This window comes from Ictalurus furcatus, chromosome 3, assembly GCF_023375685.1.
Source record: "Ictalurus furcatus strain D&B chromosome 3, Billie_1.0, whole genome shotgun sequence".
Lineage (NCBI taxonomy): Eukaryota > Metazoa > Chordata > Actinopteri > Siluriformes > Ictaluridae > Ictalurus > Ictalurus furcatus.
Window position 1 is genome coordinate 13,600,110 of NC_071257.1, and position 27,739 is coordinate 13,627,848.

Consider the following 27,739-nt stretch of genomic DNA (forward strand, 5'->3'; position numbering starts at 1 on the left):
GGCTTGGTGGCTCCGACACAGTTTGTCAAGCCTGGCCAAATTGTTGAGGCCCCCTGGTGGCCCCCACTTTGAAAACCACTGCTCTAGAATACTGTATATAATAAATCTGAATGACTAATAAAAATGTCACGAAGATGAATAACACACACCACTTACTTCAGTTCTGGGTTTTGTGTCGTTTTGTATTTCAGACATTCTTGCTACAATTATCAGGGTTTTGCACCAGTGCAAAACTTCCATCATCAGGATTTTAACATAGAAATGCTTTGATAGTTTACCTTACTAAAAATACCCAAGATATCCCTTAAATATGCCTTAATGTCCATAATTCATTAAGATTAACAATCACAGTATAGAAAATAAAAATGCATAAAAGGCATGAACAAAAGCTGTAGATCGATATCTTTCATATGCAATTTTCAAAACAAAAAAACATGTCTGAAAGGAAGATTGGTGTGCATGGTGCTTTGCTGCCATCCAGCGGCAGTCAGTTGTAGTCTAATAAACAACTCAAACACTCAAGTATTTGAAGCTTCTCATCTTCTCAAGATCTCATTTGTTTGTCAAGTCCCCTTCTCAGTCTTCCCTTAGGCAGAATTCTAGTTGTATTAAAGTTTGTTGCAATGCTTTAACAACTCGTTTGGAATCTCTTGGAGGCCAGAGACTTTGCTGAGTACTCTTCCACTACTCTTGAAATCATAAGGATAACTTCACATTTTTTACTCATAAATCACTTTGGGATTATTTACATTGTTAATGGTATATCACTTTGTAAATACCTGGGATTTTACATCTTACGCCCCTCTCCATTCTTTTACTAGTCTTTGGTAAATGCATAACACAGTTGGCATTTAAAAACACTTAATACAAGATGCTCAACCAGCCACCATTTTGTTCATGACAGTATCTCCTGCCGCATACTGTACACGACATGTCACTTCGTGCCTTTTTGGATTTTTCACATAATACAGGCTTGATTAGAAGTAAAAACTGTTCGTCAACCTCCAAATGTTAATTTGGGGAACCTTCTGATGACCCTGATATTAATGAATAAATGGGACAAACATGGAGCTGTCATGACATCCAATCATTTAGACAAGGTGGCATTTTTTGTAAGGATAAACTACTAATGCTATTATTCAAAAAATGTTGCCCTTATATTTCACAAAAGCAATTTACAATAAACTTCTAGCTATGCAATGTTGATATTCAGCCTCTGTGTCCGTCATATGCAGAAAATTGTTGGATTGATAAATGTCCAATAATGACAGAGCTGACAAACTTGAGTGTGTAAGTATATGCAGAACATGAGCATTTATCTCCAGAGTTCTCTTATATCACCTCAGTATGGACTGAACAGGCTGGTGCTGCCATCTTTCTGCAGTGGGCTGGCTTTATGTGTAGGGGGTAAAGTTTGTCCCAAAGTGATTTTAACTGCAGCTTTTTCTTCACCAATCCTGACTGGACTTCTGCTTAATGAACTTGAGTGACAGATAGTAGAGCAACATAAAGACCAACACTACAGCGATCAGCACTAAATAACAGGAGTAGAGTGGGAACTGGTTCATATGCATCATCTCCACCACCTGGCAGGGCCAAAATAAATGAAATCACATGAGAATTTCACCTTTATCAATCTCATTTGTGTGTGGGGGGGTGGGGGGGAGTGATTTAAAAAAGCAAATCTTGTATACTTACTTTAATGCCATCTACATTGATGGTCAGGTTTCCCAGGCTGACTGAATATTTGAGGCCACGGAACTGAACCTGCAGCATCCCATCAAAACCCCAGCGCATGAAGGAAATATAGGAAAACCAGGAAGCAACTGAAGGAGGGAAATCATTGATTAGAACAACAGCAATGCTTGATGAATTTCTCAGTAAGTAGCTGTTAGTGTTGGGTGTTAGAGGATAATATTTTTGAGTGATTGTGGATAACAGGTTCTTTTACCTAGCCACATGTTGTCCAGGCTGATGACAAAACCACCGGTCAGATAGAAAACAGTGAAAAGAGAGTTTCCCATGAAGGAAGAGGTCTGGAGGGTGGGTAGCACGGCTGCTGTGAACAAAGCCATGGTGCGGCTGCAGTACACCATCAGCCACGCCAGCATGAAGTTAAGCAGGAAGCGGTCTGGTGAGTCATTCAGACCAGCTAGCCAATAGATAGGTAAGCTGTATACCAGTGTGAAAACACAATGCTCTGGTAACTCACCCAGAACCTGAGAGAGAGATGCACACATAATCACTGTGGATTTTAGACCTCAATTGTCCAAACATGGAAATAACATATACATTTAATCCAAAAAAATGCTATTTCACAATTGCCAGAAACTGCATGGAGCTTTGCTGCCTCCTTGTGGTCATGCTATTCTTAGTGTAATATGATGCTGTTGTTCTTTCGGCTGTTCCCTTTCGGGGTCACCACAGCGGATCATTGGGTCACATCTTTGATTTGGCACACCCTTCCTGACGCAACCCTCTCATTTTATCTGGGCTTGGAACCAGCACTGAGTGCAACCCCCAGTGAGTGGGGTTCCCAGCCCGGGAATCGAACGCGGACCGCGGCAATGAGACAATGGAATCCTTAGCCACTAGACCACCAGGTACATATGTACTGTACCTTCGCAAAAAAATATGGGGTGACTGAGTACATTCCATCTTCCAGTTCATGATACAGCATGGCTCTCTCCGAATGACCTGTAAATACAACAACAACATACAGTACATCAAGATTGGGTAGCTACAAAGAAGTTTTTGCTCAAGTGAATTCTAATAGGCGTGAAATTGAGACTCACACTTGGCTATGACATCCAGTACCACAGCAAATGGTGTGAGAGCTCCGATCATGTAGAGCAGGGCCACAGTGTCCTGTACTGGCAGCTTCTGCTCACCTGCCCCGAAGTACAGGAAGCCCACGAGCAGTGACATTAGCAGGGCCTCTAGACCATGCACCACCAGCGTCACCAGGTCACGAAAATCATTAAACACCTGCCGCCTGGTGACACAGACAAACAAACACGACACAAAGACAACATGGGATGAAATACTGAAGTTCCCACATCAATACAATGACTAATGTACATGTGACTCTATAAAGTTTGTTAAGCATGAGCAATGTACAAAACTAAAGAGAATGAGAAATGCAGCCAAATATAATCAGTGCCTTAGACAGCATACGGTAACTACTCAGTACACACTAACCACTCCGAAAAAGCTATTTACATTTGAAATATAATAAGCTGGATATTAGAAGAGCACTTGAAATCTGGTGTGTACAGAAGAAAAAAAATACACTGCTTTTTTTTTTTTTTTTTTTTTACTGATATCAGATTAATCCATTATAGTTGGTATGGTTTTGTAATTACACTGAACCCTGAATTCAAATTTACAAAAGGGTTCTCTTCTGTTAATGCTGTTTCTGGTGTATCAGATTACACTCCATCTTCATGCAGATGATACTCTCATGTGCTGTTCCACAGGCTCTCCACATTTCATTTAACATCCAGTGTTTTGAACTTTCTCACCTAATCAGAATGGAGAACTGGTGCAGCCGGCCTGGTCGATGGGCCTTCCTTTGTGACACTTGGACGCATGTTTCGGCTTTTGGTGTAGAAGGGACGTCACTAGCAAAAACATCAAACAGATTTTTCTCTCCATGAAAAGCAGCCATGAACTTTCCTTCTGAAATCAGCTACTTATGAGGGACTCCTACAGAGATGAGCCAGTTACAAAATAAAAATTACCTTTGGATATTATTATCTAGCACTGGAACATCGGGCTCCTCAGACTTCCACATGAAGTCATCAGTGTCCTTCACCTTCTCAGAAAACTGGACTGCCAGGACCCTTGTTCTCTCTAGACACTCAGCTTCTTTTTCTGAGCTGCGGCGGTCAATGCTGATCAAGTCAACTGCATCGGACAGAAACAATTCAGACCCCTTCATCGAACCAAGAAATTCAGTAAGAATTCACAGAAGATGTGTTTCAGTCAGTCAGGGCTCACTCACCGTAGAAATCAGAGGGATTGCAGTAGCGTGGACATGGATGCCCTAGGGATGTGAAGTAGGGCACCATGTCTTTGGCAGGGCCACAGTACACGGCTGAGCCAGAGGAGAGCAACACCACCAGGTCAAAGAGCTGGAAGATGTCTGAGCGTGGCTGGTGCACCGAGAGCAGGACCAGACGGTTCCCTCGGGCCAGACGAGACAAGGTGATAATCAGGTTGTGAGCAGTAAAGCTGTCTAGACCCGACGTAGGCTCATCCAGGATAAGAATACCTAAAAACAAATACGTAGTGTCTAGAGATGTGGACAAATTCTGGTAGCTTTAATATATAAAGATAAACTATATTCTACACATGTATTGTCTGTGGGAAAATGCTTGATAAATCAACAGATTTTGTACAACTGTGCCAAACCGATGTTATTTTATTGGGTGTATCTCAAACTCACCTGGGTTCCATAGTAGCTGAACAGCAATGCTGACCCTCCTCCTTTCTCCACCAGATACACCCCGCACATAGTTGTTTCCCACGCGAGTGTTAGCGCACTGTCTCAACCTCAGCTCGGCAATGACATCATCCACCTGCACAGACTGCTTCATCAGGCTTACATACACACTAACTAACCAAGAGTGTACTATTAAAGGGAATTAAGCCAATTAATTAGTATTTCTCCGAAATGTAACTTGAAACTTGTTTCAAACCTTTCCATCATGTTCAAGTGCTCACATTCAAACTCCTAATGAAAAGCCACTTAAACTGAATACACTATTTCATATAACTGATGATGATATTGTTTCTTTTTGTAACACACTGAAATGTGAATCTTTATGTGGATGATACCAAAAAATTCTTCTCTAATTCCTTACTAATTACCATTTGCAATCACAACTTGTTGTCCTGTTTTCCAGAGCCAATAGACTGCCTATGATAATCAGGATATTTCCAACATGAATGCGGTTATTGAAAGAAATATAAATAAAAATAGCAACCTTTTAATACCACATAAGCCATTTTATAATGAGAACTGAAGCGAAATTTGTCGCGAGCTTTCCTTTTCAAAGTAGTAAGATATCTATTGAAGCAACTTTCCTATCAGTTCCTGATTACGTTGATACTTTACATGGACACACTTTCCTTACCGTCCTAAAGCCTTTGGAGTCGGTTTTTCACTTTTCTCTCAGTTATCGCAAGAATCTCTGTGAATTGCATGTTGTATGTTAAACTCGGGTAACCTTTTCTATCAGCGAGATGGACATAATATATGCCCATATATCAAGATGGGTTTCTGTTTAATTGCTTTTATTGCTATATATCGCATGTGTTATTCTTGAACAGTGAACTCCAAACTCATAATCCTGGTGACTGGATGATAACATCTCACATCCCTGAACTGTACCCTGTCACCATTAGGGGATAGCTTCATTAGGATGACACCCAGATAATTCGTTACCTTATACAAAGTGAACTGACCAATAATAAATAAATAAATCGATCAAGTCAAATGAAATCAAATTTGCAACTAGTGCCAGTGTAATCAAGTAATTTGTTTATGTTAACAGAAACCATTTTCACTCCATTTATATGAAAGTGATCTGTGACGTACAGTTGGCAACTAGAGAGATGGACCTGGTTAGCATTACTAATATTATATATTTAATAGTATTATATAGTCATATGGTAAAAAGTTATTTTTGTGGCTTAATTTTCTCTGCTACAGTCAGCTGACTGACATAATAAGAGGTATTTAATGGTATTAGATAGACACTTACATGATCGCTTTGTTTTTCTCTGCACTGCAAATGAGAATTTTCCCTTAATGAGTTTTAAAGAAACACTACATTGAACTGAATTGAATTGAATAGAAGTATTGTTTACCCTTTCCCTCAGTTGGACAAGACATGGACAAGGATGTCAAGGACATTCGGAAGAATTTATGAGTGCTGCATGTCTTACCCTTTGATCTCTCTGTGCCTGTGTAAAATGTGTTGGTAGGCGCAGCTTGGCCACGAAGGTGAGAGTCTCCCTTACTGTCAGATGGGGTAACAAGCGGTCATCCTGTCGCACGTGAGCAATGCTTTTCTTCACTAGCGAGGGTGTGCAGGGCTTGCCATTGATGAGTATCTCTCCAGATTTCTTGGTGCCTCCTTCATCTCGACATGTTATAATGTCCAGCAGGGAGGTCTTTCCACAGCCTGTGGAGGCCAAAGCAGAAACCAGTAAAGAAAGACCTTATAACGGTGCTATTTATGCAGTATTTGTCTGATGTTGGACCACAGTTATACTCTGAAGTGTTCTTCAGTGACTGCAAACTAATGTATTTTTACTTCAAGAATTCAATAAGTAATTTTAAGAGCCCACTTGATTCAAACTGCAACGGCAATGAAGCTGTAGTGAAAACTATGTCATGTGTTTATTTCTTTAGTTGGACTGTATTCATTCCAGGACAAAAAAAATTTAAGCAGAAGCTTGAAATGAGGCAACTTGTTAAGTTAATTGCGTAGCAATAGTCATTCATTCATTCATTCTTCATTCATGTTTAGTTCATCCTGGCCAGGGTTACGGGATATCCAGAGACTATTCTTGGAACACAAGAAATGGGAATACACCATGGATGGGACACCAGTCCATCACTGGGCACCACAAAAACAATTGTTCTGTTCATACATTTGACAATTTAGTGTAGTCAATTCACCTGCTGACATGTTTTTTTGCAGGTGTGAAGAAACCCACATGCACAGAAACTCCACACACACAGGAACTTGGAGCTCAGGCTCAAACCTGGAGGTGTGAGTTGGCAACACTACCTGCAGCACCACCATGCCATCTGCATAGCAATATTGTAAATCATATTGGTTTACTAAGGTATCTTTGAGATTACAGTACTGTTCAAAAGTCTCAGACACCCTATTTTTATTTTTTTTAGTACAAACTTTGTAATGGATTTTTATTTTATGACTTCTACATTATCAAGTCAGTACAAAAACATTTTAGATTCCCAAACATTCATTTTCCAGTACAACATTAAATGTTACAGAAAATTTTTGTTTGTATGTCAGTAAAGAAAGCAGCATATTACATAAGGGACCACTTTTCAGACAAAAGAACACAGTCAAGGCTACTGGGTTTTGCTGCAAAAATAAGAAGCGAGTACGACAGTCAAAGTCTCCAGAAGAAATGTAGCTGGTTCTGCAAGATGCTCAGTAAAACTTACAGAAAATTTCCTTATAAAACTGCACAAACTGTACATGAGACTACAAATGTTTTTTTAAGCAAACAGTCAGACCAAATATTGACTTTGCTTCATTTGTTACTATTACTTCTGCTTTAAATATATATTTTTTAATAACTCTACAGCATTTTGGACACTTTGCATGTGCTTAAGACTTTTGTACAGTACTGTATATGATTATTTTACACTAGTGTACAAAAGTGTAAAGAAATGCTGGGGACAGTGGTGGGGTCGGAGAAGGTCGGGGGTTCAAGCCCCAAGCTGCCACTGTTGGGCACTTGAGCAAGGCCCTTAACCCTCTTTGCTCCAGGGGTGCTCTATTATGGCTGACCCTGCACTCTGACCCCAACTTTCTAACATGCTGGGGTATGTGAAAAAAAGAATTTCACTGTGCTCTAATGTATATGTGATCAATAAAGACTAATTATCATTATCAAAATTAATGAAATGACAGTCTTCTGCATAAAATTATACTATACAGAGCAATAAACAGTAGTAAGTTAACAAATTTGATATTTGACAGTGATATCCCTTTGCCTTTAAAATGCAACTGTAGTCTCAGGTATATTTCATACAGCTTTACATACAGGTCTTTGGCAAACTTTGTCTGTTGCACTTGCTTCTGTTTTATTGGGTAAAATTGTAATTATTATTATAAAAAAATTTTTTGGAAATGTTTGTACAGTGCATCCGGAAAGTATTCACAGCGCTTCACTTTTTCCACATTTTGTTATGTTACAGCCTCAGTCCAAAATGGATTAAATTCATTATTTTCTTCAAAAGTCTACAAACAATACCACATAATGAAAGTGTGAAAGAATGTGATGTGAAATGTGAAATGTGAAAGAAGTTTGTTTGAAATCTTTGCAAATTTATTAAAAATAAAAAACAAAAAAGCACATGTACATAAGTATTCACAGCCTTTTCCATGACACTCAAAATTGAGCTCAGGTGCATCCTGTTTCCACTGATCATCCTTGAGGTGTTTCTACAACTTGATTGGAGTCCACCTGTGGTAAATTCAGTTGATTGGACATGATATGGAAAGGCGCACACCTGTCTATATAAGGTCCCACAGTTAACAATGCATGTCAGAGCACAAACCAAGCCATGAAGTCCAAGAAATTGTCTGTAGATCTCAGAGACAGGATTGTATCGAGGCACAGATCTGGGGAAGGGTACAGAAACATTTCTCCAGCATTGAAGGTCCCAATGAGCACAGTGGCCTCCGTCATCCATAAATGAAAGAAGTTTGGAACCACCAGGACTCTTCCTAGAGCTGGCCGCCCGGCCAAACTGAGCAATCGGGGGAGAAGGGCCTTAGTCAGGGAGGTGACCAAAAACCCGATGGTCACTCTAACAGAGCTCCAGCGTGTCTCTGTGGAGAGAGGAGAACCTTCCAGAAGAACAACCATCTCTGCAGCACTCCACCAATCAGGCCTGTATGGTAGAGTGGCCAGACGGAAGCCACAGCCCGCCTGGAGTTTGCCAAAAGGAACCTGAAGGACTCTCAGACCATGAGAAACAAAATTCTCTGGTCTGATGAAACAAAGATTGAACTCTTTGGCCTGAATGGCAAGCGTCATGTCTGGAGGAATCCAGGCAACACTCATCACCTGGGCAACACCATCCCTACCGTGAAGCATGGTGGTGGCAGCATCATGCTGTGGGGATGTTTTTCAGCAGCAGGAACTGGGAGACTAGTCAGGATCGAGGGAAAGATGAATGCAGCAATGTACAGAGACATCCTTGATGAAAACCTGCTCCAGAGCGCTCTGGACCTCAGACTGGGGCGAAGGTTCATTTTCCAACAGGACAGTGACCCTAAGCACACAGCCAAAATAACAAAGGAGTGGCTACAGGACAACTCTGTGAAGGTCCTTGAGTGGCCCAGCCAGAGCCCAGACTTGAACCCGATTGAACATCTCTGGAGAGATCTGAAAATAGCTGTGCACCGATGCTGCAAAGAAGAATGGGAGAAACTGCCCAGAAATAGGTGTGCCAAGCTTGTAGCATCATACTCAAAAAGACTTGAGGCTGTAATTGGTGCGAAAGGTGCTTCAACAAAGTATTGAGCAAAGGCTGTGAATACTTATGTACATGTGCTTTTTTTTGTTTTTTATTTTTAATAAATTTGCAAAGATTTCAAACAAACTTCTTTCATGTTGTCATTATGGGGTATTGTTTGTAGAATTTTGAGGAAAATAATGAATTTAATCCATTTGGAATAAGGCTGTAACATAACAAAATGTGGAAAAAGTGAAGCGCTGTGAATACTTTCCAGATGCACTGTCAATCTAAAAATTGTTCTTTTTTCTTTTCTTTTTTCCTGATGTAGTAATGAAGACATCAAATAAACATCTACTTTTTAAATACACAAAATGTGCCTAAGACTTTGGAACACTCTAGAGCCTGCTGCACTTTTAAGGTACTCATACGTTGTTATTAGTAGCCCTATTTAACTTTTTTAATTGAATCATTTTCCCGGTTTGTCTGAGACTCATTCCTACCTGAGCTGCCGATAATAGCCAGCATCTGGCCACTGTGCACTCTCAGGTTCAGGTCTTTGATAGCAGTCTGCTTGTTGCCCCGCATCTCCCAGGGCATCTTAAGCTCTGACAGTCTTTCATACCAGGGGATCTGTGCTGCTGTGTCCACCTAGTGCCAGTGCCAGGAAAATGACCAATACATTGTTATATCCATTGTCGTTTTTCCTCTCAGATAACCATTATAGAAGAGTTTGTTGATGTCTCAAAACTAAATACCTGATAGTGCAGATTTCTGACCTCCAGTTCGTTGCAACCCCCACTGTAGGTAAAATACAGACTGCTGTCCTCATCTCCTGAGGAAAACAATCTGATATCTCTTCCCTGTGTGCAGGAACAAGGAGTTAATAAACACCTATGTTCAAATACCACACATTCAGCTTGCATCAGGCAGCAATGTATTGTATTCGTGCTAAAAATTTTCTAAAGCAAGTGCACTAAGGAACATTTCGTTGCTTTGTTTCAAGCCATGAATGTGAGTACCTTGACAAAAAATACTGTATTTCAGAGGAAGTAGTAGTTGTGAAGAATTGTCACTGTCATTCTGAGTAGATTATAAAACAGACGAACATCTTATCCTTTTAATCAGATTTGTCCTGTGCTAGTAGATATTTGGACAGACAGTGTTGAATTTTTGCCTGGTTCAGAGTCCATTTCAATAATGGCACGCATTCTCATTGCATAATACAGAGTTTTAATACTGCTTCCTCTTGTAAGTGAGGAAGTGAGGAAAATATAAGACATGGGACATGAAGACAGCCAGTATGAATGAATGTCCTCACTGCTCTGATGTGTAAGTATCCTTGTTCAGTCTGCTTACTTGCCTGTTTTCTCCTTTCTGGTTGTCACTCACCTCATTGTTTGCAGCCAGTGCTGGGAAGCTGAAGCTGCTTTCCAAATCAAACACAGTGTCATCGGTCATGGCGTCTAACTAGTAGGAGCAGAAGAGTTGATGAATTGGAGTCAGAGACCCCTTGGTCCGGGTTGAAAACCTGAAGAAGTGGCTGCTTGTCTCTTCGCTGGGAGAGTGTGTTGTAAAGAGGAGGCACTCTCATAGCTCTCTCTATATACAGCACTGAGCAAAGGTCCACTGATAAGCACTTCTTTTTAGGGTGCCAGCTTCACTGGTGTAATGTACACTGGAATGCCCTGACAGTGGACTTGAAGCTTCACGCAGTAACAAAAGTGGACCTGACGGATCAGGAAGGTTTAATATCCATGAGAAATTACATGAGCTAGCATGAAGAACTCATACTCCATGCAGGCCAATGGCCAGACAAATGGCTCGAATGAATCTTTCAAGTTTGTTCCGGAGAAGAGGACAGACATACAGAGCCCAGCGGCCTCGAACCAAAAACAACCGTCCTGTTGTCTCAGTGTGAGCAACGTGTCCTATACAGTCAGGTAAGAAAGAAACAAGACAAATAACAATGATAGGATCATGTCAAATTTCTCTACTTTTTTTGTAGTTGTTGTTAAAACAATGCACTTGCAGCACATGCCAGAATCGTTTCTGTGTCATTAGAAATACAAAAAGTTCCTACTTGTCTAAAAGAGCATACGTAAACATTATAGTTATTTTAAGCGATACTGCAATGGATTGGCTTGTATTAAATTCATGGTAGATCTGCAACATGACTGTATTATTTATGCCCAAGAATTTAACAAATAAAGATCATAGGGAAATAGTAATAAGTTCGCCAGAGCAGTTTGAAAGTTTCCTTCCCAATAATAATAATTTTAACCAGCTTTTAAAAGAAACATCACATAGACTACATTTATTACTGGGATTTAATATGTTTAACAATTTAATAATTTAATAATTCTTATGATAAAAATCATTGTTAAAATGAATCCTTTTTTTTTTTTTTTTTTTACCAAAAAATCATTGATTTTGCATGATGCTTTCTTTTGTCAGAACCGGAACAAGTGTTAATGTAAAAAAAAAAAAGTATTTTGCTGCTTAATAATTTGTTTGATATTCTACTGAATAGTATGTATATTCAGTTTAGAGTTACTTTGAAATAATAATTGTCAGAATAAGATATTTGTTTACTGTTTACTGTGGTAATGAATGATCATTTATTCAGTAAGAAGAACCATTCATGCTCTTATAGATTAATCTAAAGTATTCATAAAAATTTCCTAGTGTATTTGCTAAGGAATTATGTGTGGTTTAAATGATCAGTGCCATCTAAATTTGGGTTTAGAGAACTGAATTAAATTAACTGAATTAAATGAATGTAAACTATACATTCATTTGCATGAAACATTGATTTGAGGAAAATGCTTGTGTGTTAGTGAGCGTGTAGGGCCCTGGTGGGATCTCCCATCCTATAGAAAGAAATGGACTCGGCAGATCCTGAATGATGTGTCGTTTCACGTGGACAGTGGTCAGATAATGGGCATCCTGGGGAACTCAGGTGAGGTTTATGGCATGTGTGTAGCTTCTATATACAAAGCTGTGGATTTTAAGATTAATAACCCATTAACCCGTTCTCAGTGAGGAATGACAACGACGTACTTTCCAACTGGCACCTGTCTTACAAGTCACGTGTAGTGTCCTCCTGCATGTACACACTGTGTTCACCAAGAAAATATAGTCAAATCAATATATAAAAAATTGTCACTAGATAATGTTTTATAATTACTGTCCTGTAGCTATGCATTATAAATACTTGTTCTAATGTGATTACTTTTTAAAATGACGTGTACACAGATCAGACATAACATTAAAACCACCTGCCTAATATAGTGTAGGTTCCCCTTGTGCTGCCAAAACAGCTCTGAGCCATCGAGGCATGGATTCCACAAGACCTCTGAAGGTGTGCTGTGGTATCTGGCACCAAGACGTAGGCAGCAGATGCTTTAAGTCCTTTAAGTTGCGAGGTGGGGCCTCCATGGATTGGACTTGTTTGTCCAGCAGATCCCACCGATGCTCAATTTGATTGAGATCTTCAGAATTTGGAGGCCAAATCAACAGCTTGAACTCTTTATAATGTTCCTCAAGTCATTCCTGAACAATTTTTTACAGTGTATCAGAGCGCATTATCCGGCTGAAAGAGGACACTGCCATTAGGGAATACTGTTGCCATGAAGGGGTGTACTTGGTCTGCAACAATGTTTAGGTAGGTGGTACGTGTAAAAGTAACATCCACATGAATGCTAGGACCCAAGGTTTCCCATCAAAACATTGCCCAGAGCATCACACTTCCTCCACCGGCTTGCCTTCTTCCCATAATGCATCCTGGTGCCATTTCCTCCCCATATAAGCGACACACATGCACCCAGATGTCCACATGATGTAAAAGTAAACGTGATTCATCCGACCAGGCCACATTCTTCCATTGCTCCATTGTCCAATTTTGATGCTCAGGTTCCCATTGTAGGTGCTTTTGGTAATGGATAGGGGTCCACTACAATCAAAAGTCACCTACATCACCACAAGTTGTTTGGAGGGGTTTCAAAGAAGCCTCTACTCTCATCCAAAAACAAACTCAAGCGTCTTCAGTTTGCCAGACACTACTGGAACTTCAAATGGGATAGGGTTCTATGGTCAGATGAAACCAAAACAAAGCTTTTTGGCAATAAACACCAGAAGTGGTTTTGGCACACACAGAGAGGTAGCCATACGAAAAAGTACCTCACGCCCACGGTTAAATATGATGGTGGCTCTTTGATGTTTTGGGGCTGTTTTTCTGCCAGAGGACCTGGACATTTTGTTAGGAAACATGGCATCATGGACTTATCAAATATCAACAGATATTAAATGAAAACCTGACTGCCTCTGCCAGAAAGCTTCAAATGGGCTGTGGTTGGATCTTCCAGCAGGACAATGATCCAAAACATACATCTAAAATCAACACAAAAATGGTTTACTGACCACAACATCAAGGTCCTGCCATGGCCATCCCAGTCCCCTGACTTGAAACCCCATAGAAAACCTGTGGGGTGAACTGAAGAGGAGAGTCCACCAGCATGGACCTTGAAATTTGAAGGATCTGGAGAGATTCTGTATGGAGGAATGGTCTCAGATCCCTTGCCATGTATTCTCCAACCTCATCAGGCATTATAGGAGAAGACTCAGAGCTGTTATCTTGGCAAAGGGAGGTAGCACAAAGTATTGACTAAAAGGGTTCCAATATTTGTTGCATAATATTTGTTATATTTAACAAAGAATATTTTTTTTTAGATAAACCTGTGTTTTGTTTGATATCCATGAGAGCAGAGTATTTTTGTGAATTTTTTTAACAAAAGATCAAACAGATAAACAATAAAGACAATTTTTCTCAGCCTTCTTTACTCATATTTACCAAGAGTGCCAATATATATATATATATATATATATATATATATATATATATCCCAACCTTTGACAGGTACCATGGTAACGAGATAACCAATATTATTCACTTCACCCGTAAGTGGTTTTAATGTTATGGCTGATCAGTGTCTGTTCAGCTACACAACATTTCTAACTAAATAATTAAAATATTAACATGATTATAATAATCACAGTACTTAACAAACCTGTTAAGATTCCAATTACAAGTGTTTGTTTTCAGGCTCTGGGAAGACCACATTATTAGACAGTATTGCAGGTCGTATTGGAAATACTGGCACCCTCATTGGGGAAGTGTTTGTGAACGGAAGAAAAGTGAAGCGAGCACTGTTTCAGGAATGTTTCTCCTATGTGCTTCAGGTTAGTATGTGTGTTTGGGTTAGAATTTATGTGCATGTATGTTATATAATTTGTATAGATTGCTGATTAATCATGGCCTCACCTTTGAACATACAGCAATCAAATTAAGTAGGTGAGAAGTATCGGTCTGGGTTACTAGAGGTTACGTCTGCAAAGCAGACCAGTAAATGTTTATACATACCAAAAGGTTGAGGTTGAGTGCACTTAAGAACACTGAAATTATCTTCCTCTCACCTATTCATGTGTATCCACTGTGAAATTAAATAATAATGACGAGACAGCTGTTATTTAATCTTACATTATTGCAGATAAAATTCTCAGGACTCTTGGGTGCTGTAAACTAAGCCAATCATTAAATTAATTCTCTTGAACGTACGTAGCTGGTGATATAAGAGCATGCAGTCATTAATAACACAAAGAAACTGAAGTGGCCTATCAAACTTATGAATAAAAACCAGGGAATATGTGATTAGAGTAAAACTGACTTTTTGGATGTATATTTGAACCGAAGAATTAATTAAGAACTGCTCAGATGCATAGCATCAATGATGAATGCTCATTTACTCAGGCTTTTATTACTAAGGGTATTTGAAGGAAGGAAGGAAGGAAGTTAGTTAGTTATTTAAGCTAAATCTCTTTAGTGAATGGTCACCATTTCTTGGTACTAGCTACTCTTAGGTGAAATAGAGCACGAGAGAGAGAGAGAGAGAGAGAGAGAGAGAGAGAGAGAGAGAGAGAGAGAGAGAAAATATTATAAGAATGTAATCAGAACCACAGTACATATTGATGTCAAAAGCATCTTGATATTTATGATTTATGGTGATATATGATGGGGGGAGGGTACATGAATAATATCCATTGTAGTAAATGAGTTAGTGTTCAAAGCTGAATGGCTACTAAAATATTCAAAAAGCTTTCCATTAGTTTTCATATAATTTTTGCAAATTCAAATAGCTGATACATAACACCATTGTCAGGGATTACAACACTGAGTCATAGAATTTCACTATATGAAAAATCCTGGAAGTGACCCATGGGCTCATTTCTCCTCTAATAATAACTTTTTTTCAGTTAGGCTTCCCTAATTAATATTCCTCAACCTTTTTTGCTTTGACTATTTTAACCAATACTAAAATTCTAAAGCTATTAAAGAAATAATAATAATAATAATAATAATAATAATAATAATAACAACAACAACAACATTTAGCATTTATATTAAATTGACAAAATAACAAGGAAGACTTAATTGTGAACAGTATTCTTGAATGTGTAGCTTTATAGGTGTTAGATAGTTAGAAAGTGTCTAGTGCCTGACAAAATACGTAACTGTCTATAATCAGTAAGGAACCACATTTGTAAATTGTAGCACACTCTACATTATAATAAGCAACACAGAAAATCTAAATATTTCTTTTTATTTATTGGTAAGGGTCAATACAATTCTCGAACAGTTTTAGAGTATTATTAAAGTTGTAGTTGAATTAGTGGTATATACACTCACCGTCCAGTTTCATTGAGTCTGTACCCATGGTAGCCTCAGATTCCTGTTCTTGGCTGAGAGGAGTGGAACCCAATGTGGTCTTCTTCTGTTGTAGCTTATCTACCTCAAGGTTTGATGTTTTGTGCATGCTGGGATGCTTTTCTGCTCACTACAGTTGTAAACAGTAATTATTTGATTTACTATATCCTTTGTGGCAGCTTGAACTAATCTGGTCATTTTCCTCTGATCTCTATTGTCAACAAGGCGTTTCCGTACGAAGAACTGTCACTCACTGGATGTTTTTTGCACCATTCTGTGTAAACTCTAGAGACTGTTATGTGTGATCCCAGAAGATGAGCAGTTTCTGAAATGCTCAAACCAAATACTCAGCTATATGCATATTGTACCAACATCCATGCCACAATCAAAGTCAAAGAGATCAGACTTTTTCTTCATTCTGATGTTTGATGTGAATATTAACTGAAGCTCTTGACCTGTATCTGCATTACTATATAAATTGTCCTGCTGCCACATGATTAGATGATTAGATAGCTGCATAAATGCGCATGTGTATAGGTGATCCTATTAAAGTAGAGAGTGATTGTAAGTGCTATCTTGCTAACTACTCGAGGTACACTACCGGTCAAAAGTTCAGACACACTCATTCTTTACTTTTACTTTCCACATTTTAGAATAATAATAAAGTCATCAAAACTCTGGAATAACACAAATGGAACTATGAGAATTATGTTGTGATAAAAAAAATCCAAAATAAATCAAAAATAATTTAGCATTTTAGCATCGTCAATGTAGACGCCCTTTTTGCCTAGAATTTCCAGAAATGTATTCTTGGCATTTTCTCAACCGATTTCTTGAGGAATTTCCCTGACACGCTTTTTAAACAGTATTAAAGGAGTTCACACCTACGCTGCACACTTATTGGCTGCTTTTCGGAATATTTCACTCCAAATCATCCGTTTAAAAAATATTTTTTGTTAAATAAAATATTAGTTTTCTAATGAAAGAAATGAATATGTTGGCACAATGATATTTTTGTCTACAACACCAATTTCAAACGTTTAACCATACACCTTCAGATCAAAAGGTTTTTAAGATCATGAGAAACATTTCAATCAAATGTCTCCAAACTTTTAACCGGTAGTGTAAGTATAATCAGTTGAGAGGCAGATACAAGTACAGGTTAAGGCTTTGAAGGATTATTTTGGCTTCTAATGTCTGTAACCATTTGGCTCGGAAACGCTGCTTATTGTATCGTATCATAATACATGTCAAATAAGATATTGAAAAGGTTTCATGTTAAAATTGCTGGGTATGCGAATGATAGACATGGAAATGGCTTTCTAAAGCCCTTCACTATGCTGTTAAATGAATCAGGCTGTTATGGTGCACTATATTCTCAGGTGTTTGTGTCAAAGCATTTCCTTGCCATTCTTCTCTAATGGGCACTATCCCTTTCTCGCTGCTTCTCAGAGTGACAATCTCCTGAGCTATCTGACAGTAGAGGAGACACTCACATTCACGGCTCAGCTAGCTCTGAGGCAGCACTCAGCCAGTGCCATCCGCAAGAAGGTGATTTCCTACCTGTCACACTATAAAGACTGGGAGTCCTATAATATATTTACAGACTTAGCAGAGCATGAATTTCAATCTTTTGATCTCTACGCAAGGTGGCTGCTGTTATGGCTGAACTGAGTCTAAGCCATGTGGCTAACACTGTGATCGGAGGCCGAGTCTTTCCAGGTATTTCAGGAGGAGAGAGGAGGAGGGTGTCCATTGCTAGCCAGTTGCTCCAAGATCCCAGTGAGTATGCATCTGTTTACCTGCCTACAGTCTTAAATATACAATTGACACGTACCAAAGTGAATCATTAATAAGTGAGACCAAAATACAGTAAGTAAGAAAATACTCAAGCTCTGATCCCCTATAACTAAGTGTCAGACAGCGGGAAAGAGAATATTAAAAGAGTGAAAAGCAGGGTTATCATACAGCATATATGGAATTAAGCTGTGGTCCATGAGGGTTCCTCAGGGGCATTTTATCTAGCTCTTCAGACCTGAGAGGTATCCTGGGACTCTTCCCCAAGTATTAGCCATCCATGTTTAATTAGAAAGGATTTCTGTCTGCTGCATTCTTCAATCAAGCAGGAAATGGATTAATCATGCAATTAATTAGGCTCCAACTTTAAGCAAATTGGATGAACTAATGAGTCAGGTGAGACTAAACTTAAAGTTTCTCAACAAAGAAACAAAGTAGACTTCTCAAAAGTTCCTTATGGGTTTTTTTTTCTGACTTTATGACCTTCATTACAGAGGTGATCCTTCTGGATGAACCAACCACAGGCCTGGACAGCATGACAGCCAATCAGATTGTAGTGCTGCTGGCAGAGTTGGCCAGGAGGGACCGTATAGTCATAGTGACCATCCATCAGCCCCGCTCAGAGCTCTTCCGAGTAAGTGCAAAGACCTTCCGTATCACTCCTGTCAAAAACGACTCGTTAGCTTTTATTAGCATGGTGATAATCTTTCATATCATTATATTAGATTACCATAAGTGATGGTCATGAATGTTAATATTTAACTAATTTATACGACTTTGTAATGAACTCACAAAAATCATGATGTGGTGATTAGCAGAACTGTGGGTGTATGTCTCTGTCTGCAGGTCTTCAGCAGGATAGCGATCATGAGTTGTGGAGAGTTAGTGTTTTGTGGAGATCCTGGCGAGATGGTGGATTTCTTCAGCAGCTGTGGCTTCGAGTGTCCCGAGTATTGCAACCCGTTTGACATCTATGGTAATATATTTCTATTGTAAGCCATCACACACTCTATGCATCTATCTACAATTTCTTCCCTTCCATCCAAAGTGAAGCAGAGACCAGTTGTAGGGAAATAAACACCTTCAATGGTTATTTACATGTTCCTTCTTAGCTTCCTAAAAGTATTTTTCTCTGAACACGTTCACGTAGTGAATATTGAGATAAACCCTTTGTGGGTGAACCCTTACGCTTGCTATATTGAACCTTGTAGTACTCAGAATTGCTACATAAAATACTACTGTGATTACAATCTTAGCCATTAAAGAAGGCTCAATTGCAATATGCTCTTAGAAGAAAGGGTTCCTTCAGGGTTCTTTGGATGGCTAGTAGTTCTAGCTTTCTAAAAAGGTTTTCCTTGGAACCTTTTCTGAAAGACTGTTGTAATATTTTTTTTTACACTGATCATTTTACATGGATCAAGAGTCCACTCAACAGAACAAACTGAACCCTCAACATGAAAAACAAGACATATTTATGGTGATAAATGAAACATTTTTTTTATCATTATAGAGTGTAAAAAGTAGAAACAATTACTACAAGCAACAAGCATAATCAGGGACATGAATGGATATTATTGACAGCACAGTAAAAGGTTACTGAGTTAAAGGTTACTGAGGACTCACAGGAGAGAGACCTGTGGAGGAGTGTGTGAGGGAATTCTGTGCATATTCAGCCCATGGGAGGAAGTCACTCCATTTCTCCTGTTCTTGGCTGCAGTATGATCTCAGACAACATCTGATCTCTTGATTGAGTTGTTCCACTTGTCCATTGGTCTGTGGATGGTGAGGCTGATGCTGATATCAAGCTGTCTGCAGAAACCCTGCCATACTCGGGAAGTAAACTGGGGACCTCGGTCAGACACAATGTCCCCTGGGATTCCGTAGATTCTGAAAACGTGGTGGAACAGGGCATGGCTCTGGGGAGACCTTTAAGTGGAACCAGATGACATGACTTGGAGAACCTGTCGATGACACAGTGGTGAATCCGTATGAGTTAGAGAGACATATGTGACAAAATCCACTGATAGATGGGACCAGGGTCTCTGCGGAATGCATAGTGGTTAAAGGAGACTAGTGGGAGTTCTCTGAGGGTTTTTGACTATGCACAAATGGGGTAGGACTTGACAAACTTAGTAACATCTTGAGTAATATTTGGCCACCAGAATGAGTTACATAACAATAGTAAGGTGCGTTGGACACCTGGGTGTCCAGTGCTGAGAGAAGTGTGCACTCCCTGGGTGATGCGTTGTCTGAATGAGTGTGGGATATATTGTTTAGTACGAGGACATGTTGGTGGAGGAGGATCAGTTTGTTGTTCCTACTGCAGTTCCTCCATGATGTCCCATCGGACATGATAATGATGTCCCATCAGCTCCCTGACCTGCAGTCCATCTACAACAAGCTGTGCTCGACCAAGGCCATGAAGATAATGAAGGACTTCAGCCATCCCAACAATGGACTGTTCTCTTTGTTACGGTCAGGGAAGCGTTTCCACTCCCTGAAGGCCAACACAGAGAGAATGAGGAGGATCTTTTTCCTGCAGGTGATTTGGGCCCTCAACCAGGGGAACACCAAGGACTAGAACTGGACTCACATATACAACATCCACTACCTAGTCCTGCCTGTTATTACATTTTTTACATCTATATTCACTCACATCATATTTTGCACTCCCTACAATTTGCACACCTCATTTTCAGTTTTTCTACTCCATTTAATATATTATACTTGTAAATTTTTCCTTTTCAGTTTTGTAAGTTTACTATTTTCCTATATATAATTGTAATTTTTGTATTATATTCTAAATTCTAAATTCTATTAATATGTTCTAGTTTTATTCTCCATATATTATATTCGTATTTATTTCTTATTATATTTTTATCTTTTCTGTATTTTATCTTTGCTTATTCTCTTTCACATATCGGTGTGGTCGTAAAAAGCATTTCACTGCATGTCATACTATGTATGTTTACGTATGTGACAAATAAAATTTGATTGGATTTTATGGAGCTCGGGTTGATTTGGAGTGTATGCAGGGAAATATCTCCTGGAGAGAGTGTCGGTTTTGCTGTTTTTACTGCCGGCATGATATGTCACTGTGAACTGGACTCTGGTAAAGAATAATGACCATCGTGCTTGCCTTGAGTTCAGACGTTTTGCACTCTTAATGTAGTTGAGGGTTTTATGGTCCATGATTACCTGGAATGTGTGAGCTGCCCCTTACAGCCAGAGTCTCCACTCTTCGAATCCGGCCTTGTTGCCCACATCATAGTTCCTCTCTGCAGGGGACAGCTTACTGGAGAAGGTGCACGGATATATTTTGCCGGGTGTGCCATGCCTTTGGGAGAGCACGGCTCCTATCTCACAGTCCGAGGCGTCAACTTCTATAAGGTTTGGGTCAGGGAGTTTCAGGATAGGGATGTAGTGAACTTGATTTTGAGCATGTCGAATGCAGCTTGTGCCGAGTCAGTCCAGTGTAATTTCTTGGGTTTTCCTTTTAGGGGGGAAGTCAGTTCTGATGAACTGACGGTAAAAGTTGGCAAAGCCTAGGAATCTTTGCAGTTCTTTGATGGTGGTTGGGTGTGGCCATTCTGTGACTGCCTTGATTTTTGTCAGGTCCATTTCTACTCCTAGGGGACTGATATTGTAGCTGATATTGACTGATATTGTAATATACTGATATTGTATATGGTGTAGGTGGTGTGAAACTCACACTTCTCCATTTTTACATACAGGTGGTTTTCGATTAGTCGAGTCAGAACTGTTTTCACATGCTGAATGTGTTGTGCTACGGTTGTAATTGTGGTTGGAGTAAATGAGGGTGTCGTCTATGTAGGTGATGACAAACTGGTTTAGGAGGTCACAGAAAATTTCGTTTATGAATGACTGGAAGACTGCAGGTGAATTTGCAATGCCGTATGGCATTACCTGGTATTCATCCTTCCCCCTAGTGGTGAGAAAGGCGTTTTCCACTCATCTCCTTCTTGGATTTGGATGAGGTTGTACATGCTTCTGAGGTCTAGCTTGCTGAAAATTTAGGCCTCTTGTAGTTGTTCTAGGGCTGAGGGGACTAATGGCAGTGGATATCTATACTTGACTGTTACGAAGAAAAGGCCGCAGTAGTCAATGCAGGGTCTGAGGCCACCGTCCTTTTTTCCACAAAGAAGAATCTTGCTGCAGCAGGGGATGTGGAAGGGCGTATGAAGCCTGAGGCTAACACCTCCTCGACATACGTCTCCATAGCCTGAATCTCAAGAAGTGATAAAGGGTATACCCTGCTTTTAGGAGGAGCCGTATTGGGCAGGAGCTTGAGGGGCACAATACTAAGGATGGTGAGGAGTTGCTTTGGCTTTTGGCTTTATTTGGTGAATACAGCATATTCCTCAGGAACCTGGATGAGAGCTTGAATGTTGGGACTTTCGATGCTGGTGGAAAGACATGATAGAGTGATCGTGGATTGGAAGCATCTTTGCTGACAGTAGCTTGACCAATGAAGGAGTTCACCTTGGGCCCAGGAGATATTGGGATCATGTGTGATTAACCAAGGGTGTCCCAGGACGATAGGATTCTTTGGTGCAGATATGACATACAGCGACATCATTTCAGTGTGAAAAAGACCAATAAGGATTGTGAGTGGTGTGGTTTGTTGGGTGATGTCTGTTCCTATGGGCTCAATGTTGATGGCTGTAATGTTGATGGATGGGGTGCATGGTGAGGAAGGTATCTTGAGTTCAGTGACGAGGTTATGATTAGAATCACAGCTGCCCCGGAATCCACAAGCACTGAAATATGGGTAGAACTTCCATTAAAATCAGTGACGAAGGGTAGATGGAAACTTTGCCTGATTGATAAGGGAGAAATGCTCTTACTCACTTTTTGGCTGGAAGTCTTGGATTTATTTAAGCACACCGTACATTGGAAACCCGATTGTCCACAGTAGAAGCATTGACGTCAATGGTGCTCATCTGAAGATACTCTGGTATATCCTATTTGCATGGGCTCAGGAACTGAATAACTGAATGACGTGCTGGGCGATGAAGAGGTTTGAGATAGGTTGAATCGGGGATTGTTATGAATCAGGTTGTCCACTTTCACAGCCATACTGTTATATTCTGATAAGGTTGTAGTCTTGTCTCTGCATGCTAGTTCCGCATGTAAGTTGTGATTTAGTCCTTCCTGGAAGACTGTTTTCAAAGCACAATCATCACATCTGCTTTGGGCAGCTAGTGTGCAGAAGTGTGGAACAGCATATTCGGCAGTGGATTGTTTTTCCTGGTGTAGGTGAAGTGTCTGCACGGAAACATCCATTCACCCTGCGGGATATTGGAACACTTCTCTGATTTGTTTTAAGAAATACTCAAACGAGGTCTGTACCTGAGTGTCTGTGTCCCATGAGCTTTTCCCATGAGTAGCGTCATCATCAGTGAATACTTGGTCATATCTTGGGGCAACACCTCGGGCTGATTGAAAAATATATCTGGCATTGGCGTAGAAACCCCTTATATTTTTCTGCAGACCCATCGAATTTATGTAGCATAGCAAATTGGACCGGGTTAGTTCCGGTAGGCAGAACGGACTGAATGTAGTGAGTCAGATGGTCGTTTGCGGCGCATAGGTTGACGAGTTGGAATCCTTGCAGGATTTCGGTCTGGTAGTTATAGGCAGCCTGAATCTGTGATACTTATCGTTGGATTTGGGGTTGGCAAAGTATTCAGTAACAGACTGACATTGGGAGATGGGTTAGAATCCATATTGCAGAAGTGTTTATTCAATAAATCCAAAAACACAAGGCTCACTCGTGGTTAAGAAAGCAAGCAGGGTTCAGTAATGGGAAAACAGTCCAACAGGCAGTTAGAAACAACACTCAGTAGGACAGGTGAACTGGCAATACTTCGCAGTGAGTCTCACAATGCACATGGTTTATAAACCTACACACCGGAAGTGGCTGTGGAGGAAGTGGAGTGGAGTCAATATTAGGGAGAGGGCTTCCTCTGGTGGTGGGATGAGTGGGTCTCTGAATGTGGCCTTACAGTTACATACCTAGATAGATTAACAAATACATGCACATTAACAGTTAAAGATAATTTTAAAATGTGTAAAGTTAATATCTTAATAGATTATTATGTTAAAATTATTAACTGTTATGTAGTAATGTTTTCAAAATGGTAGCATACAGGATCCTAATTATTATAATCAGAATAGAGGAGACTTGTTTGATGAACTCTGCTCAGCCTGGAGAAGTAATCGATTACTGTTACAGACTAACTAAGGCATTCCTTTCCACTGCCAGTGGACCTGACCTCGGTGGATACACGTTCCAGTGAGAGAGAAGCTGCCACCTACAGACGCATGCATGACATAACCTCAGCATACCGGAGATCAGAGATCTACCAGAGAATGACATGGAAGATTCGGCAAAGTTGTCAGCGTGCTAATAAACCCATGATCCCCTTCAAGAGCAAAGAGTCCCCTAGCTGCATGTCCAAATTAGGTGTCCTCTTTAGGTGAGAAGGTTATATCATTATGCAATACTGGGCATTTGATCAATGGCATTTAATGTGGACAAAATTAACTTCTTTTTATTCACATTATCTCACTACAGGAGGACGGTACGGAATTTGTCTCGGGACAGGATGGGTGTCATCATGCGTCTCTCTCAAAATCTCATCTATGGCCTGTTTGTGGCCTTCTTTGTCATGAATCTTGATAATGATGTCAACAAGGGTGCAGTGCAGGACCGGATTGGTATTATCTACCAAGCCATGGGTGCTTCACCATACACAGGCATGCTGAATGCTGTGGCCCTGTGTGAGTTGCTCCTTCACTCTGTGCATCACCAAAATAATCAAAGTACATTTGAATCCTTGGTTATATATGTTTTAGATATATGTAGGTCAAAGCAGATCAATGACAGAATGACTTGCGCTCCTAAGTAGTTCTATGAAGCAGATAAAATAATTAGATCTCCAGGTACTAATGAAGAAAACATTCTCAGATGATCCTCATCCAACTTAAACTGTGCTCTCCAATTTTTCATTATCATACACCATTACTACCATTGGTCAAAATACAGTACATTTGCTTCTGGTACATACACCCTAGCAAAGAAAGGGAGGGGGGGGGGGTAATGAGGGCCAGAAGTTAATAGGCCAGGGGTTTGTCTGCTCCTTGGTCTCTATGCTTCCTTTCATTAGACATATTGGAACCCAAACCTTAGAGCTGACATCTAAGGAGGGACATAAAATCCAATCCAGTACCCAACCTATCAATAGTCCAGGTTCTCTTGTGACTGTTGATATGTTTTTAGAATTTGTTTTAATGTTTGACATATATGCTGTGCTCCATGCAGTCCCTGCTATGAGAGCTGTAGCTGATCAGGAGAGTAAAGATGGATTGTACCAGAAATGGCAGATGTTCCTGGCCTACATCGTTCACATCTTCCCCTTCAGTATCATCAGTGTATTTATTTTCACCTCTTTCCTTTACTGGTGAGTATGTATTCCTTTTCTCTGTGTGTGTTATGTTTACAGGTGAACATGACCCAGTTGAGGTGGGGTTAAACTGTAGTCTGATAAGTTTTGATAAGGAAAAGGAAAGTGAGGCTGGATGGCGTGATAGCAAAGGTGGGGTGACTAAAAGACAGGTAACTACAAGGCATTTTTGTAAAGACAGTAAAACATGTCCTGTTTTGTTTTGTTTTTTTTGTTTTTTTCAAAGCAGGCACAGCAAGATAACCACACTCTTAGAAAAAACAATCTAAATCTAGCACCATTAGGGCTCTTCAGCTTGTCCCTAAAGGAACTCTTAACCCTTAAAACCTCTATGTAGAACCTTACATCCAAGGATTTCCCTTTGTTTGAATTCAAGCTCCTTTAGGAAGCTTGGAATATTTAACTATCCAAATCCTTAAGGAATAAGTGAGTAGGGAACACCGGGAACACCCCACAAGGTTTGGACTGGGTCATCTAGCCATCACTGTATGACCCTTGTCAAAGTCGCTCAGATATCTACGCTTGCCCATTTTTCCTGCTTCCAACACATCAACCTTGAGAACTGACTATTCACTTGCTGCCTAATATATCCCACCCCATGACAAGTGCCACTGTATAATCAACGGATAATCAATGATATTCATTTCACCTGTCAGTGGTTCTATTGTTATGGCTGATGGGTGCATTTGCTTGCATTGTAGCATTGTAGCCTATGCTACAATAGGCTAATAAGTACTTACAGATTGTGTCCATGTAGTGTGCGTATGTGTGTATAATGTTATCTAGATATGTTATTATGCTGCCAGTAAATTACTGGAAATTTAACAGGTATGTTTTTATATGTGCATCTCAGGGCTGTAGGGATGCACCCAGATCCTTGGCGCTTCATGTGTTTTACAGCTGTGATCATGGTGCCCCACATCACAGGGGAGCTTCTGACTCTGGTGCTGCTTGGAGTGGTTCAAGATCCCAACATGGTTAACAGCGGAATGGCGTTGCTCAATATAGCTGGGATCATGGTGGGCTCTGGGTTCCTCAGGTAACACCTTTGTTAAGATTAAGCTCTATTTCTTTCTTTTTTTAAAAAACCTCCTCTAGATCATTTACTAAAGCTAGCACCAGTTTGGGTTGGTGATTAATGGGCTAGCACTGATACACTGATTCCTGTTTCTCTGCAGGGGCACTCAGCAGATGCCTGTGGTATTCCAGTGGCTAAGTTACCTCACCTTCCAGAAATATGGCTGTGAGCTTCTCATCGTCACTGAGTTCTATGGCTTGAACTTCACATGCAGTAAGAAGTGTTCTTAGATCAAACACATTCCATAATTACTACAGGTTAAACAGTGGTGGCTCAGTGATTAAAGTATTGGTAATGCTTTCTTAATTGTAAGTCACCTTGTTGAAGAACCAGTTAAATGAAGAATTGTAAAATTCCACCTCTTGATACTCATATCCTCTTCTTCAGATTCATCGTTGGATTTCCCAGAAGGATGCTTGATAAAAGATGGCAATATTATTATAGACCAGCTTTACCCAGGAGGCCCCTCACGCTACACCCTGGACTTTCTTATGCTGTACGCCTTCCTGCCTGCCCTCGTACTGCTCGGGGTCATCAGCTTCAAGATCCGAGATCGCCTCATGAGACGCTGAGGTGCTATGTGTGTTAAAGAAAGTTATATCCTCTGCGATAACCTGTTTGTACATAGTGTGCTTTTGTCAGATCCAAGAACCAGTAAAATGTTATCTCTGTACTCACAACAACAAGACACCGCTTTAATGGTCTGGAGGTCATTCACCTTTCTCTGTGTAGCTTGTTGGGTAAACTTTGTTGTTACTGTTAATAGATAAAATATTAAATGATGATTCCAAGTGTAAATGTTGCTATTGTATGTTCATAATCAATGTGTAACAAAAAGTAAACATAAAGTGTTTTAACATCCTTATTGGGCCATTTGAATATCATAACTGAATATCTAAGCCTGTGAAAACTTTATTCAGTCTGTGTTAAACTTTCACAGGTGGTCTTGTCAAACCTACTATAAGCATAAAAAAAGTACAGAGCTACTTGGTTGTTTTCAACACTTATGTATTTTAATTCCATATATTAGGATGACTGATACAACAGTACTTTTGAGCTTTAGAATCTGTCAGCAGATGTTTAATTTATTAATACATTTTTAATAACAGCATGGTTCTGATAGTAGTGGAGTGGCAGCTGTAATTCAAATCCCAAGTTTATATTAACAATGCACTTACATAGGGATATTTTATGGCAGACGCTCCGCATAAATATATTTTTTTAAATGTATGTAATTGTTGATATGGTGAATATGGTCGATATGGTATGGTTTCTGTAAGGAGATGTTTATTTAATGGAAGGAGTCTCCAGTATCAGCATCCTGTAACACTCAGAGGTCAAGCTGTTTCTTTATGTGCTCCAACATGAAAACC

At 39.9% G+C, this 27,739-nt stretch overlaps 2 protein-coding genes across 2 annotated transcripts; one reads left to right on the plus strand and one right to left on the minus strand.

Annotated features, from left to right (window-relative positions):
- Positions 1 to 309: 309 nt before the first annotated feature.
- Positions 310 to 10,827, minus strand: abcg8 (ATP-binding cassette, sub-family G (WHITE), member 8). Its single transcript, XM_053620837.1, has 13 exons — positions 10,631 to 10,827; positions 9,997 to 10,101; positions 9,742 to 9,889; positions 5,956 to 6,194; positions 4,451 to 4,583; positions 4,007 to 4,276; positions 3,744 to 3,909; positions 3,525 to 3,623; positions 2,796 to 2,995; positions 2,621 to 2,697; positions 1,952 to 2,219; positions 1,699 to 1,826; positions 310 to 1,586 (listed from the first exon to the last, which is right to left on the minus strand). Exons 1-13 carry the CDS (start codon positions 10,697 to 10,699, stop codon positions 1,449 to 1,451), a joined length of 2,040 nt encoding a protein of 679 aa, XP_053476812.1. The 5' UTR covers positions 10,700 to 10,827; the 3' UTR covers positions 310 to 1,448.
- On the plus strand, positions 10,732 to 27,231 carry abcg5 (ATP-binding cassette, sub-family G (WHITE), member 5). Its single transcript, XM_053620839.1, has 13 exons — positions 10,732 to 11,181; positions 12,079 to 12,200; positions 14,343 to 14,479; positions 17,454 to 17,552; positions 17,651 to 17,783; positions 18,293 to 18,432; positions 18,645 to 18,774; positions 24,088 to 24,301; positions 24,400 to 24,605; positions 25,147 to 25,285; positions 26,142 to 26,327; positions 26,467 to 26,579; positions 26,754 to 27,231. Exons 1-13 carry the CDS (start codon positions 11,018 to 11,020, stop codon positions 26,936 to 26,938), a joined length of 1,968 nt encoding a protein of 655 aa, XP_053476814.1. The 5' UTR covers positions 10,732 to 11,017; the 3' UTR covers positions 26,939 to 27,231.
- Positions 27,232 to 27,739: the final 508 nt, after the last annotated feature.